The following is a 10,968-nucleotide window of genomic DNA, read 5'->3' as shown; positions in this document are numbered from 1 at the left end:
AGGAATTCCCAGTGTTTAGGAGTTTGTCGGCCACTGATTTGAGTGAATTTTGGGGCATTACTTGGTTCTGCTGCTGGTGGTGTTTGTTTTGTACTGTTTGGGAGCTGGAAGCCAGTCCAGCCATTCCGTGTTTATCTGCTGGCTGGCCTCATCCTGAGAAATAGAGCTGAGGTTCTCCTCACTATCCTATACCGTTATACAGGGTGAAACAACATTACAGCCACTTCTGAGGCATTCAGGCTACGGGGCTTGGTCCTTTAATGAGAAAGCTTAATTGCACAGGATGGTCAACATGATTCTCACAGACTTGCAGTAACTTCATAAACTTTTAGATTAAAGGTCCACTTGTACATGCATGGAAGAAAACTTAGGGAAAGAAAAAAGGAAGTGTAAGTCTTCTCCGTCTACCTTGCGAAGTGGCTTACATTTTACAGGCTTGTGGCTTGCCGGGTTATTACTTTTGAAATGGAACTTTTCCAGAGCTGGTATTTACTTGCTGTTAAGTCTCCTGTAGGGCTGACGAGGGAGTGAATTTGCACAATCAAATGAAACCTTTACACAGCCTTTAATGGAGAGATGCTGATGGGGGGACCCCTGGTTAGAGCAGTAGGTGAAGAGGTCACTGCTGTCAGTCCCTGGCCTTTACTCATCTCCTCTTGTCTACAAATCTGCTGGGGGAGAAAAGGACAACACAGTGAGAAGGGTTTGGTCCCTGGAAGACTCCCAACCCCTTGGGACTGACACCTCCAAGCCGAGTCAGGGTGGATCCTGCCATGTCTGGCATCTCACCACATGAGTAGCACTTGCCTGACTCTTCCTCTTAGACTTTGTGGAATCAAATCAATCGCTGAATTGAAATTTATTTTTAGAGTGAGAACTATGTCGTATGTGTTGGTTTACCTCATTTGTGTAATGATCTCTCCTTTACAAATATGAATTTTAATAAAAAATACATTTTGGTAAACAGGCTGTTTCAGTTCATTGGTGTGCACCAAGGCAGAAGTGAAAATGAGGTCATGACAACAACTTTGCAACACAGAATCCTCACTGTGAAGGGACCAAGGAGAGCTGTGAACAACCACCAGTCACAGTAGCTTTTCCTCTTGTTTGTGAACCTTGTGGCCTTTTATTTACATAACTACAGTCTTTTTCAAATAATAGCTTTTACAGGCTTACCTTGGAGCACGAGATACTTCAGAGTGTCTGACATATTACTGAAATACAATAATCTCCCAACTGCTCAGAAGATGCCACAATAGCCTAAATAATGGTAGAAATATCAGCCTTTGGCTTTAAATTGCAGTGTGCATTTTTTTTTCAGTGACTAAGCACTTCAGCTGTGTTGCTTTTCTGGAGAACTAAACATGTTGCCATTGGAACCACCCATTTTTCCTGTAATTTCAGGATAAATTCAGAGCTTAGTCAAGCCAGCAGCATCCAAGCATGTGTTCTGTGTACAGATTTTTGTCTCATTAAAAACATGTGATAACATTTTAAATACAGGGTGAACTGTGTGATGAGGGGCTTGGTTGTTGCTCATGAAGTGGTCATCAAACTTGGAGGGGAACAGAGAAAAGTGTCCCTTAACTTAAATGTTAAAATGAATAGGTGAACAGGACACTGACATGGCAAACAAGAACACAGGACATTCAACTGAACAACCAGCTGATGCCCAAACAGAACACAAGCTAATGAGGAATATTTATAGATGTTTATTTGTTCTCCTCTATTGTTCTTTTTGTACCTAGAGATTTGTATTCAACATCCAGACTGGGAAGGAGCCATGCAGAGATGTTCTGCCACAGGGTGCCTTGGACATGGGGGTGAGCAGCATCTTCCTGCCTACTGGGGAAAGGGAAGTTTGCCGGGGGACTCCCAATGGTGAGAGGAAAATGTTGGTGGCCACGGAGGCAGTACCAAGCCACCAGGAGCACCGCTGCTCCCTCCGCAGCGAAGCTGCGCTTGCGATGTGTGCGGCTGCAGCCCGGCTTTCCAGGAGATGGCACTGCGTGCCAGGATCCCGAGCACTGCACCGTCCCAGGAGCCACCCCTGTCCTCCAGACCTCGTGGGATCCTGCTTGCAGCCTTCACTGGCAAAACTTTTCAGGGCTGAGAGCCTGGAGAGGAAGAAATTCAAAGGGCAGAGCGCAGCTGTGAGATATCCCGGGAAAAGGCATGATGCCTGGGGACTGAGACCAGGTCCCTCTTGTTCCCAAAGACACGGCAGAGGACACTGAGATGTCTGTCTTTGGGATGAGTTCACTGCAGAACCAAATGGGCAAGCACAAGATTAAAAAAACACATTAAGTCCTTCATTATAAGCAAAGGGACAGGTTTTAAGGGTTTTTTATAGAACAGGTTTTAAGGTTTAGGACAGGTTTTAAGGGGTTTTCTTTTTTTTACACGTCAGTTTCCCACAAGTACAGTGCACTGCCATCACTGCACCGCAGTTCTGGGAGCAGATCCCCTCCAAGGGACAGACTGATACGCCCTGCAAGCTCACCCAAATAACCTCTACTTCCTCCAGTGCAATTTTAAAGTTTGTCAAGCCTGTTTCGGCAAAGCATCCTTCTGGGGGTCTTTTGTGGGTTTTTTCCTGTTGTCATGTGAGAGATTGTTGCCAGCAAGTATTGTCAGCAGAAGGGTGGTCAGGTCAGTGTGAAAATTGAAGCATTTAAGATTCTATGTCTTGCTTGAAAGCACCTGATAAGAAGCTTCCCGAGACTGAGGAGCACAGCTTCCAGCCCATGTTTTGAGTGGGGGAATGAAGTGGGTATCACCTGCAAATGAGTGCCAGATGTGCAGGTGATTAACCCGAGGCAGAATCCCAGTGCCAGCAGGGTCAGTTTCTTTCACCTCAGTCACCTGGGATCCCAAATTAGAAGTTGCTGTGTCAAGGAGGAACCACAGACTTACGGTTGCTTCTGATGTATTTGGGGTAACAGTGGCATTTGTGGGGTTGCAGTCAGTGGGACAGACCACGGCCACAACCAGCAATTCTCTTGTCCAGCACAACACTGAAGGGATGGAAGCTGGGATACAGACACAGGATAAAGCTTAATAAACACAACAAGCCTTGAGGCAAAGCAGATTCCAAGTCTGCAGATTTCAGAAGGGGCAAACAAGATCCAGTTCCACCCACAGACCTCACAGAATGAAGCGGAGAGTTCTGCTGCACATTCCCAGGACACACTGAAGCAGACATGGAAACCAGTAAACAAAAAAAGCCAGGCAGCTGGATTTTCAGGTCTAGCCACATTTTCGGGGAAAGGAATCCACCGACTCTAGATTCCTGGGCTCCCTTTTTTCAATAACAGGATTCCCAGTGCTGGCAGGCCAGAAACCCACCGTGCAGGTGTGTCCTTTGCACATCCAACAGGAAACCCAGCCTGGCACAGAAAGTGAAACAGTTCCTGGCCTTTATGATGATGAGTTCAGTTAAATATGGAACAAGTGAAAAACACAAGCAGGTCAAAGTGCAGCTCACAGCCTGTTATTAAGCTGAGAAGACGCAAACTTGGAATAACTCCACACCATGGGATAATCCTATGCAATGGGGATAGGTACCCATTCCCCTCACAGGGGTTCCAGCTGCCTGCATGCTACAGCTGGCACTGCTGTGGTGTCTGCACCCCCTGCCCCACTTTGGGAGCTCCCCGGCCTGGACCTGCCCCCGGTTCTGGGGAAGGTACCCACCCACAGCTCCTTGGAGCAGGACATTACATCCCACTCACAGCTCCAAGAACTCTATGCATTTACAGCACAGAGTGACGTGTGATAATCTCTTTTTTTTTGGATGATGAGGCTGAAAGCTCATTAAGGCCATTACAGCAGAGGCGACAGGTGTAACAGAGGAGAGCCATTACTGTGTTTATGCTGTGACAGCAACATGTGTAATTTAGTTTTAAAACTTTAATCATTTGGCTGCCAGGACAAATGAATTAGCGTGATGATGCTTTCCAGAGGAAGATGCTGATGATGTAGTTTGCAGGGCTTTGTGCATCTGGGATTCCCCTGGGATAAGAGATAGGATTTGAAGGCTCACCAAATGCATTATAGGATCTACCTCACTTCACCTCACTGAGTTGTGTCCCTCCTGCATTTATCTCACCTTGTTTCTCCACTGCTGCTTTATCTCTGTCCTCAAGGCAGAGAGGAGGCAAGACAAGGCATCTCTGTTGGTGCTAACTCTCAGAGCACAGCGGTCATAGCCCTGGCCAGCCAGGCACACCTCTCCAGGAGAGCAGAGGTGAGGCCCAGACGTAACTGCAGAGCACAGACTGATAAAAATATCCCAGACTGATAAGACAGTGCCCTGAGCCAGCAAAAGTTGAGGAAGTGGTGGCGGCACTGGGGAACGGCCTCAGGAAAGGCTTATGTCAGGAAGAGCACAGGGCAGGGATGTGGCTGAGGCTCATGGAGCAGAGGTGAGGTGGGCACGGCCATAGAGAAATCCATAGCATGTGAGTCTGGGATGAGCAGAATCCGTGTGTGTCAAAGCAGCTTGGTCACACACACATGGCCCCCACCGTGGCCAATGGATTGCACCTGGAGCAGAAAATAATATAAAGCCAGAGGGATGGTGGATGGATGAAGATATCCTACACCCACATTCCCTCTGTGGGAGGCTGGGACTAACCCATCCCCTCTGTAAACAGGAGCACTGTCCCTTTCAAACATGTGAATTTCTCCAGAAACAATTATGCAGCATAAACACAGCAAAATCCACAGGGTGAATTTTGAACTAATAAAGATTTAATCTCTCAGTCATGAGACTGCGTTTGTTAGGAAAATACACATATCCCTGAGAATGCAGCTACGGTTGCTATACTACACACTGCTCAGCAGCTCGCTGGGCATTCTTCCAAATCCATTTATTTTTAACATCAGTCACATTATTCAATTAATTATAAAAACACTGAGGTTTTCAAGAGATGTTTCTGATAAAACTGCAAAGTAAATATGCGTGAGAACAGCAAGGATTAAAGTCTCTGTAAACTTCAGCATTTGAGGCTGTTGCTATAAACAACAGAAGTCCTCCAGAAGGTTATTTACCAGAGTGAATCATAGCAGATAACAGAGTCTCCTCCCACACACACAGAGGGATCGTTTGTCCTTTACCTAGGGATGGAAGCAGAGCATCCACATGTCTGTCAGCCATGTGCTGGGGCATGAGAGGTGTGAGAACTGGGCTGGATTCTTCAGATGCCTCTGGTATTTCAGCATCATAGCTTGTAAATATCAAATATTTACCAGGCTCTTTCCTAATAAGCTGGAAACAGAAATCAAAAAATGCCAGCCATCTCCAGCAGTGCCTCAAAGTCTTGAAAACACCAGATAGGAATTGATGGAAGGATTCAAGCCTCACCTGTAAGAGCAGCCTATAAACCGTGCTGTTTCCTGGTGACTCCTGGTATGTCCTGTGATGGTTTCACTGTACCAATACAAAATGTTTTCCCAGTCCAAAATCTGTGTAAGCTTAACCTGGTAAGCAAAAATCATAACAATGCATTTGGTTTGATCCAATTTTTCACTTTTATCCGAGGACATTTCTGTGTACTTTTCCTAGCAGACTTTTTTTTTTTTTTTCCCTTGCCAAGGCTCACATTGTGGTGGAATTATTTGATAGCTCTGATATTGTCTGCATAGATGGCAGATTACAGGCAAGGAGTCTGGGCATCAAAGCCTGGCAGAGAGCAAGGACTCCCAGGCTTTCATCCAAGCTTTGCATATCAGCCTTGGGAACGGTTCCTCCCATGTGAGCCTCAACTTCTCAGCCACAGAGGCTCTTGGGCAAACGCCTAAATTTTAAATCTAGGCAAATCACATTGATGATTGCAGCCTCCTTCAGGACAAGGAGAGACATTTTGTTCTGCTTGCCCTTAAACAATGGAATCCAGACTAACCAGGGATCCCAGCCGCAGCACTGGACACGGCAGCAGCACATAATAACAGGGAGCCATTCTGATGAAGGGATGTGCCCCACTGGTTGCCACATCTCACATTGTGGAGGGTGAGATTCCAGCTCTGGGCCCTGCCTCGTGCTGCTCCCCAGGGCTCTGTGGTACCAGGGCCTCCCTCCTGCTCCCAGCCAGCCCAGGCCCTGCTGGCCTGACCCACAGCCACTCTGCGGTATCCTGAGGGGACAGGATGGCCACACTGCTGAGCGGCCTCAGGAACCATATGCCTGCAGCCCATGGGACATGCTGATGAGAGGGATGTCACCAGGAGCTGCTTGGGCACTGGGACAAGCCAGGGGAAGAGTTCCTGGCTGTCAGGAGGATGCAGAGATGACATCTGGCACCAAACCACAGAATGGGTCAGGTTGAAAGGGTCCATAGTGGGTCATGTGGCTCCATCTTCCTGCTCCAGTAGGGTCATCCCAGCGCACATGGCACAGGATTGTGTCCAGGCAGTTCTGGAGTATCTCCAGTAAGGGAGACTCCACAACCTCTCTGGGCCAGTGAGCAATCACTGCACAGGAAAGAAGTTCTTCCTTATGTTCAGGTAAAAGTTCCTGGGCATTGCTTTCTGCCTATTGCCTGTTGTCCTTGTGATTGGCACCACTGACCTGAGCCTAGCTTCATCCTCTTGGCACTCTACTTCAGGTATTTAAGCACATTAATGAGGTCCCCTCTCAGTTATCTCTTCTCGAGGCTAAACAGGCCCACCTTCCTCAGCCTTTTCTCATAGCACAGATGCTCCAATTCCCCAGTCATCCTTGTTGCCCTCCGCTGGACCCACTCCCAGGAGCTCCGTATGTCTTACGTTAGATGACTCTGCCATCACCTCGGCCCAGGCAGGGACACCCCAACCGCAGGCCCCTGCCATCCCCTCAGCTCCCGCGCCAGCTGGGGGCTGCTCAGCCTGCAGAGAGGCTCCAAGCCATCCTGTGGGGCGGGAAGCCCAGCGCCCCAGCTCCCGCTGAGGGGACACCGAGGACCCCGCTTCCCGCCCAGCCCCTCAGCCAGGGGGCGGGGCTTGTCCAAACCGACAGCCCTCTCCTCCAATCCTCGCGCTCTCTTCCCCGCCCCGTGCCGGAGCAACCAATCACTGCCTCGCACTGCTCAGCCCGCCTCCTTGCTGCTGTCCAATCGGACGGCGCCGCTCGCGTTCTCTCGTCTCGGGGGAGGGCGGGTGTTACGTGCTGTCGGTATTCCCGAAGCGCGGCGGCGCCGCTCTCCCCGCGCACCGCCTGCGCTATCGGCGTAGCGGCCGCAGTTGGCGTAGTGCGGGCAGAGGCGGCCGTGTCGGGGAGCGGCGGCCGCCGTGCGAGGAGCGGGCTGGAGGAGCGGGCAGGGCCGGGCAGGCACCGGGCCGGGACCGCGCCGCAGGTCAGTGGAGGGCGCTGGGAAGCGGGCTGAGACCTTCCGTAAGGCAGCTGGTGATGGGGGGCCTGGAGAGGGGTAAGGTCGCGCTGCAGCTCGGTGCACGGGCTGGGAGGGTGCTGAGCCCGGGCTGTGGTGCACGGGCTGTGGGGCCGGAGCTGCGCTGCGGCTCGGGCATGGCTCGGTGCTTGGCCCCTGGGGCTGGGCTGCAGGGCAGTCGGGGGTTCAGAGGGCCAAGAGGTGGACTAAGATCTGGGCACAGCTCAGTTCCCGGGACAGGGGGCTGGGACCTGGGCACAGCTCAGTGCCCGGCTGGGACAGAGAGCTGGGACCTGGGCACAGCTCAGTGCCCGGGACAGGGAGCTGGGACCTGGGCACAGCTCAGTGACCGGCTGGGACCTGGGCACAGCTCAGTGCCCGGCTGTGAGAGAGAACTGGGACCTGGGCACAGCTCAGTGCCCGGCTGGGACCTGGGCACAGCTCAGTGCCCGGCTGTGAGAGAGAACTGGGACCTGGGCACAGCTCAGTGACCGGCTCGGACCTGGGCACAGCTCAGTGCCTGGCTGGGACAGAGAGCTGGGACCTGGGCACAGCTCAGTGCCCGGCTGGGACCTGGGCACAGCTCAGTGCCCGGCTGGGACAGGGAGCTGGGACCTGGGCACAGCTCAGTGCCCAGCTGTGAGAGAGAACTGGGACCTGGGCACAGCTCAGTGACCGGCTCGGACCTGGGCACAGCTCAGTGCCCGGCTGTGAGAGAGAACTGGGACCTGGGCACAGCTCAGTGACCAGCTGGGAGCTGGGCACAGCTCAGTGCCCGGCTGTGAGAGAGAACTGGGACCTGGGCACAGCTCAGTGACCAGCTGGGAGCTGGGCACAGCTCAGTGCCCGGCTGTGAGAGAGAACTGGGACCTGGGCACAGCTCAGTGCCCGGCTGTGAGAGAGAACTGGGACCTGGGCACAGCTCAGTGCCCGGCTGGGACAGGGAGCTGGGTCCTGAATACCATTCACTGCGTGACCCTGGAGTGCCAGGGGACAGGCTGTGACCTCACATTGGCCGAGGCTGAGACCTGGCAGCAGCTCGGTGCAGGGGCAGGTACTGCTTGTGGTGTGGAGCACTGACCTGTCTCCCCCCACTCTGCTCCGAGGTGTCTGCGGGACAGCAGAACCCTCGTGGAGGTGCCCGGGCCCTGTCAGAGCCAGCTGGGTTCTCCTGCAGCCAGCAGGCAGGAGAGTGTCTTTAATCACCCACGCAGGCAGCTCCTAGAATGTGAGGATTGTTTACTGCCCGGTGTTCATAACCTTGTCCCTTTGAGATGTTCATCAGCTCCTGCCTCCCTGGTTTAGGTGTTTTGTAAATGTGTAACCAAAGCGCTGTCTGCAGCCCCAGATCTGAACTGAGCAGGGCACAGCTCTGTGCAGAGCCGGTGCCGGGGGAAGGCAGCATTCCCGGTGGGCCTGGCCATTGGACAGCCAGATGACCTGATTCGGTTGTTATGCTGTGTAATCTGGAGCAGGCTGCTTGTTTTTTTCCCCTCTCTGCTGCTTTCTCCATTTATAAGATACAGGTGCTAACACTTAGGGCTAGTTGGAAATGCAGGAAAGAAACATATTTTTAATTTCTTGAGACGGCTTTTCCTTCCTCTTGTTAGACTACGTGTTAGAATGATCTTGCATTGTAAACTGCGTCTAAATATGATGGCTGAAAATAAAGCAATTTTTTATTAGCTGCTTTGCAAAACAGAAATTACAAGGGGGATGACAACAGTGAAGCTTGCCCTAGGGGAAAGAGGATGTTGGGGCTGGGCTAATTGGGGCCATACCTCTTCAGACTGGAATGAGTCTGGACTGAATATTACCTATCCAAACAGGTTTTAGAGCAGGAGGAGGAGCCCAAGACTGGCTGGAACTAATTTACTCATTTCCCTCCCAAAGGCTGACCCAAAGACCTGTATCAAAGAGTTGCACAAGAGATAGCGACTGGAAGCTCTTTGAATGTGCTGCCTGCAGACTTAAGGCCTCTCTGGGGATTCGAGATGACTTCTCACAAGAGATGCTTTCAGGAGGGGTTGTGCTGAAGACAGAGCGCTGCAGTCTCTAACTGGGACAGCTCCTGCTGGTCTGGAGCTGAGACCCAACTTCCCTCCCTCCCTTTTTCCTTGGAGATGTTGCAGAGATTTAATCTGACCTCTTCCTGCTCACCTGAAGCCTGCCGTGGCGATGATCCCACAGCCAGATCCGACCACCAAAGAGAAGAGAATCGTGCGTTTGAAGCTGGGCCGTTGTTGTGACTGAACTGGAATTTACTCCCTGCCTGTGCTCCCAGAACGACTGCCCTTCCTCTGCTTGTCTGTTTGTGCTGTGAGCCACTTCTCCCTGATCATCTTTGGAATTCCTGAGCTTTCCACGCTGAATTTGCCCATGGCTTTCCTGATGAAGAAGAAGAAGTTCAAGTTTCAGACAAGTTTTACTCTAGAAGAGCTGACTGCTGTCCCCTTTGTCAATGGGGTTCTGTTCTGCAAAATCAGGCTGCTAGATGGAGGAGACTTTGCTAGTTTATCTAGCAGGTAAGACCCTGTCTGCAGACTTGCTGCCTGGCCGTGCTTCTTTCCCTGGTTATTCTTCCCTTCAGTGGTTTAGCATATGGCAACCACTTGCTTACCCCTTGATGGGATTTTAATAGTTCTGTTGTAGGGCCCCACATGCCATATCATTCTCCGGAGCAGGGAATTACATAGCTGGAGAGCTCTGAACCTGGGTGGTGTTGGCTGATTCGCGCTGGATTGAATTTTTCAGAGATGAGGGGAGGGAGCGGGAGGTCACTCCCCTGAAAGGGGATTAAATCCTCTCTTACCTTCCCCCCTCCTCCTTGCCCAAGTTCTCACACACTGTTTCAAACCCTGTTCTGTATTGCCTTCATTGCCTTACTTGAAACTCAACTCTGTAGGAAACTATGTCTAACCAAATCAACCCTTCCCAACTTTGCTCTCCCCCTTTGATACTGAATTTCTTTTCTTGATAAGGGTGGAAGTAGTTTGTTTTGCCTTGCAAATTGCTGTGCAAGGGAAAACTGCTGCCTGGAGTCAAAGTTGTCAGTGTTAAAGACCCAGTTTATCTCCTTGAACTGATGCCATTGCATTTCCCACTTCAGAGCAGCAGTGTTTTCTATGCCATGTTGGGATCGTTCTGCTACACATCTTACAAGGTTCTGCCATCCTCTGTTGGCATTTTTCTGGCTCCTTCAGGCAGGTCTGTCCCCACTCTTGTTACTAATTGCTAATAAAAACTTGCTTTGTTTCCAACTATGCACACAGATTATCACGAACAGTATGCAAACACGAATTCCACAACAGCCCAGACTTGCTTTCTGCTTCAAAATGTGAAGGAAGCTTTCAGTGGCTTTCCAAACTTGTTTTTTTACTTTCCTGAGTGACTGCTCAGTTTTAAAGGTACAGGATTAGTTTGTGCTAGCTGTCAACTGCTTTATGCCAGGACTAAAGCCTGGTTGGGTCTGGTTTTCCTCTTTGTATTGCTGTGTACTGAGCTTTCTCATTTCAGGAGAGAAGATTTTATTGGGCAAGCATAAAACGTTTCTGTCTTTCAAACAGAAGTGTTAGGGCAGCGCTCAAAGCTTGGCTTTTTT

The 10,968-nt window shown here is 50.8% G+C and overlaps 1 protein-coding gene and 1 long non-coding RNA gene across 6 annotated transcripts in view; one reads left to right on the top strand and one right to left on the bottom strand.

Moving 5' to 3' along the window:
* Positions 1 to 5: 5 nt before the first annotated feature.
* On the bottom strand, positions 6 to 7,041 carry LOC137486273 (uncharacterized). Its single transcript, XR_011005650.1, has 2 exons — positions 5,122 to 7,041; positions 6 to 1,842 (listed from the first exon to the last, which is right to left on the bottom strand). It is a non-coding gene; the product is annotated as an uncharacterized lncRNA (long non-coding RNA).
* A 164-nt stretch (positions 7,042 to 7,205) lies between these two features.
* The window catches only part of EEIG1 (estrogen-induced osteoclastogenesis regulator 1), a 38,002-nt gene continuing 34,239 nt past the window's right edge, over positions 7,206 to 10,968 (top strand). The window contains exons 1-2 of one of the 5 annotated variants that reach the window (XM_068211437.1): positions 7,206 to 7,334; positions 9,261 to 9,892. In XM_068211437.1, coding sequence (XP_068067538.1) covers positions 9,747 to 9,892 — 146 coding nt within the window. In that variant the 5' untranslated portion in view covers positions 7,206 to 7,334; positions 9,261 to 9,746. The other 4 variants (XM_068211440.1, XM_068211439.1, XM_068211441.1 and 1 more) reach the window with 4 other exon arrangements.

The sequence above is a fragment of the Anomalospiza imberbis genome, chromosome 21, assembly GCF_031753505.1.
Source record: "Anomalospiza imberbis isolate Cuckoo-Finch-1a 21T00152 chromosome 21, ASM3175350v1, whole genome shotgun sequence".
Lineage (NCBI taxonomy): Eukaryota > Metazoa > Chordata > Aves > Passeriformes > Viduidae > Anomalospiza > Anomalospiza imberbis.
Note: the sequence above shows the minus strand (reverse complement) of the source record. Positions and strands in the feature narration are given on the sequence as shown.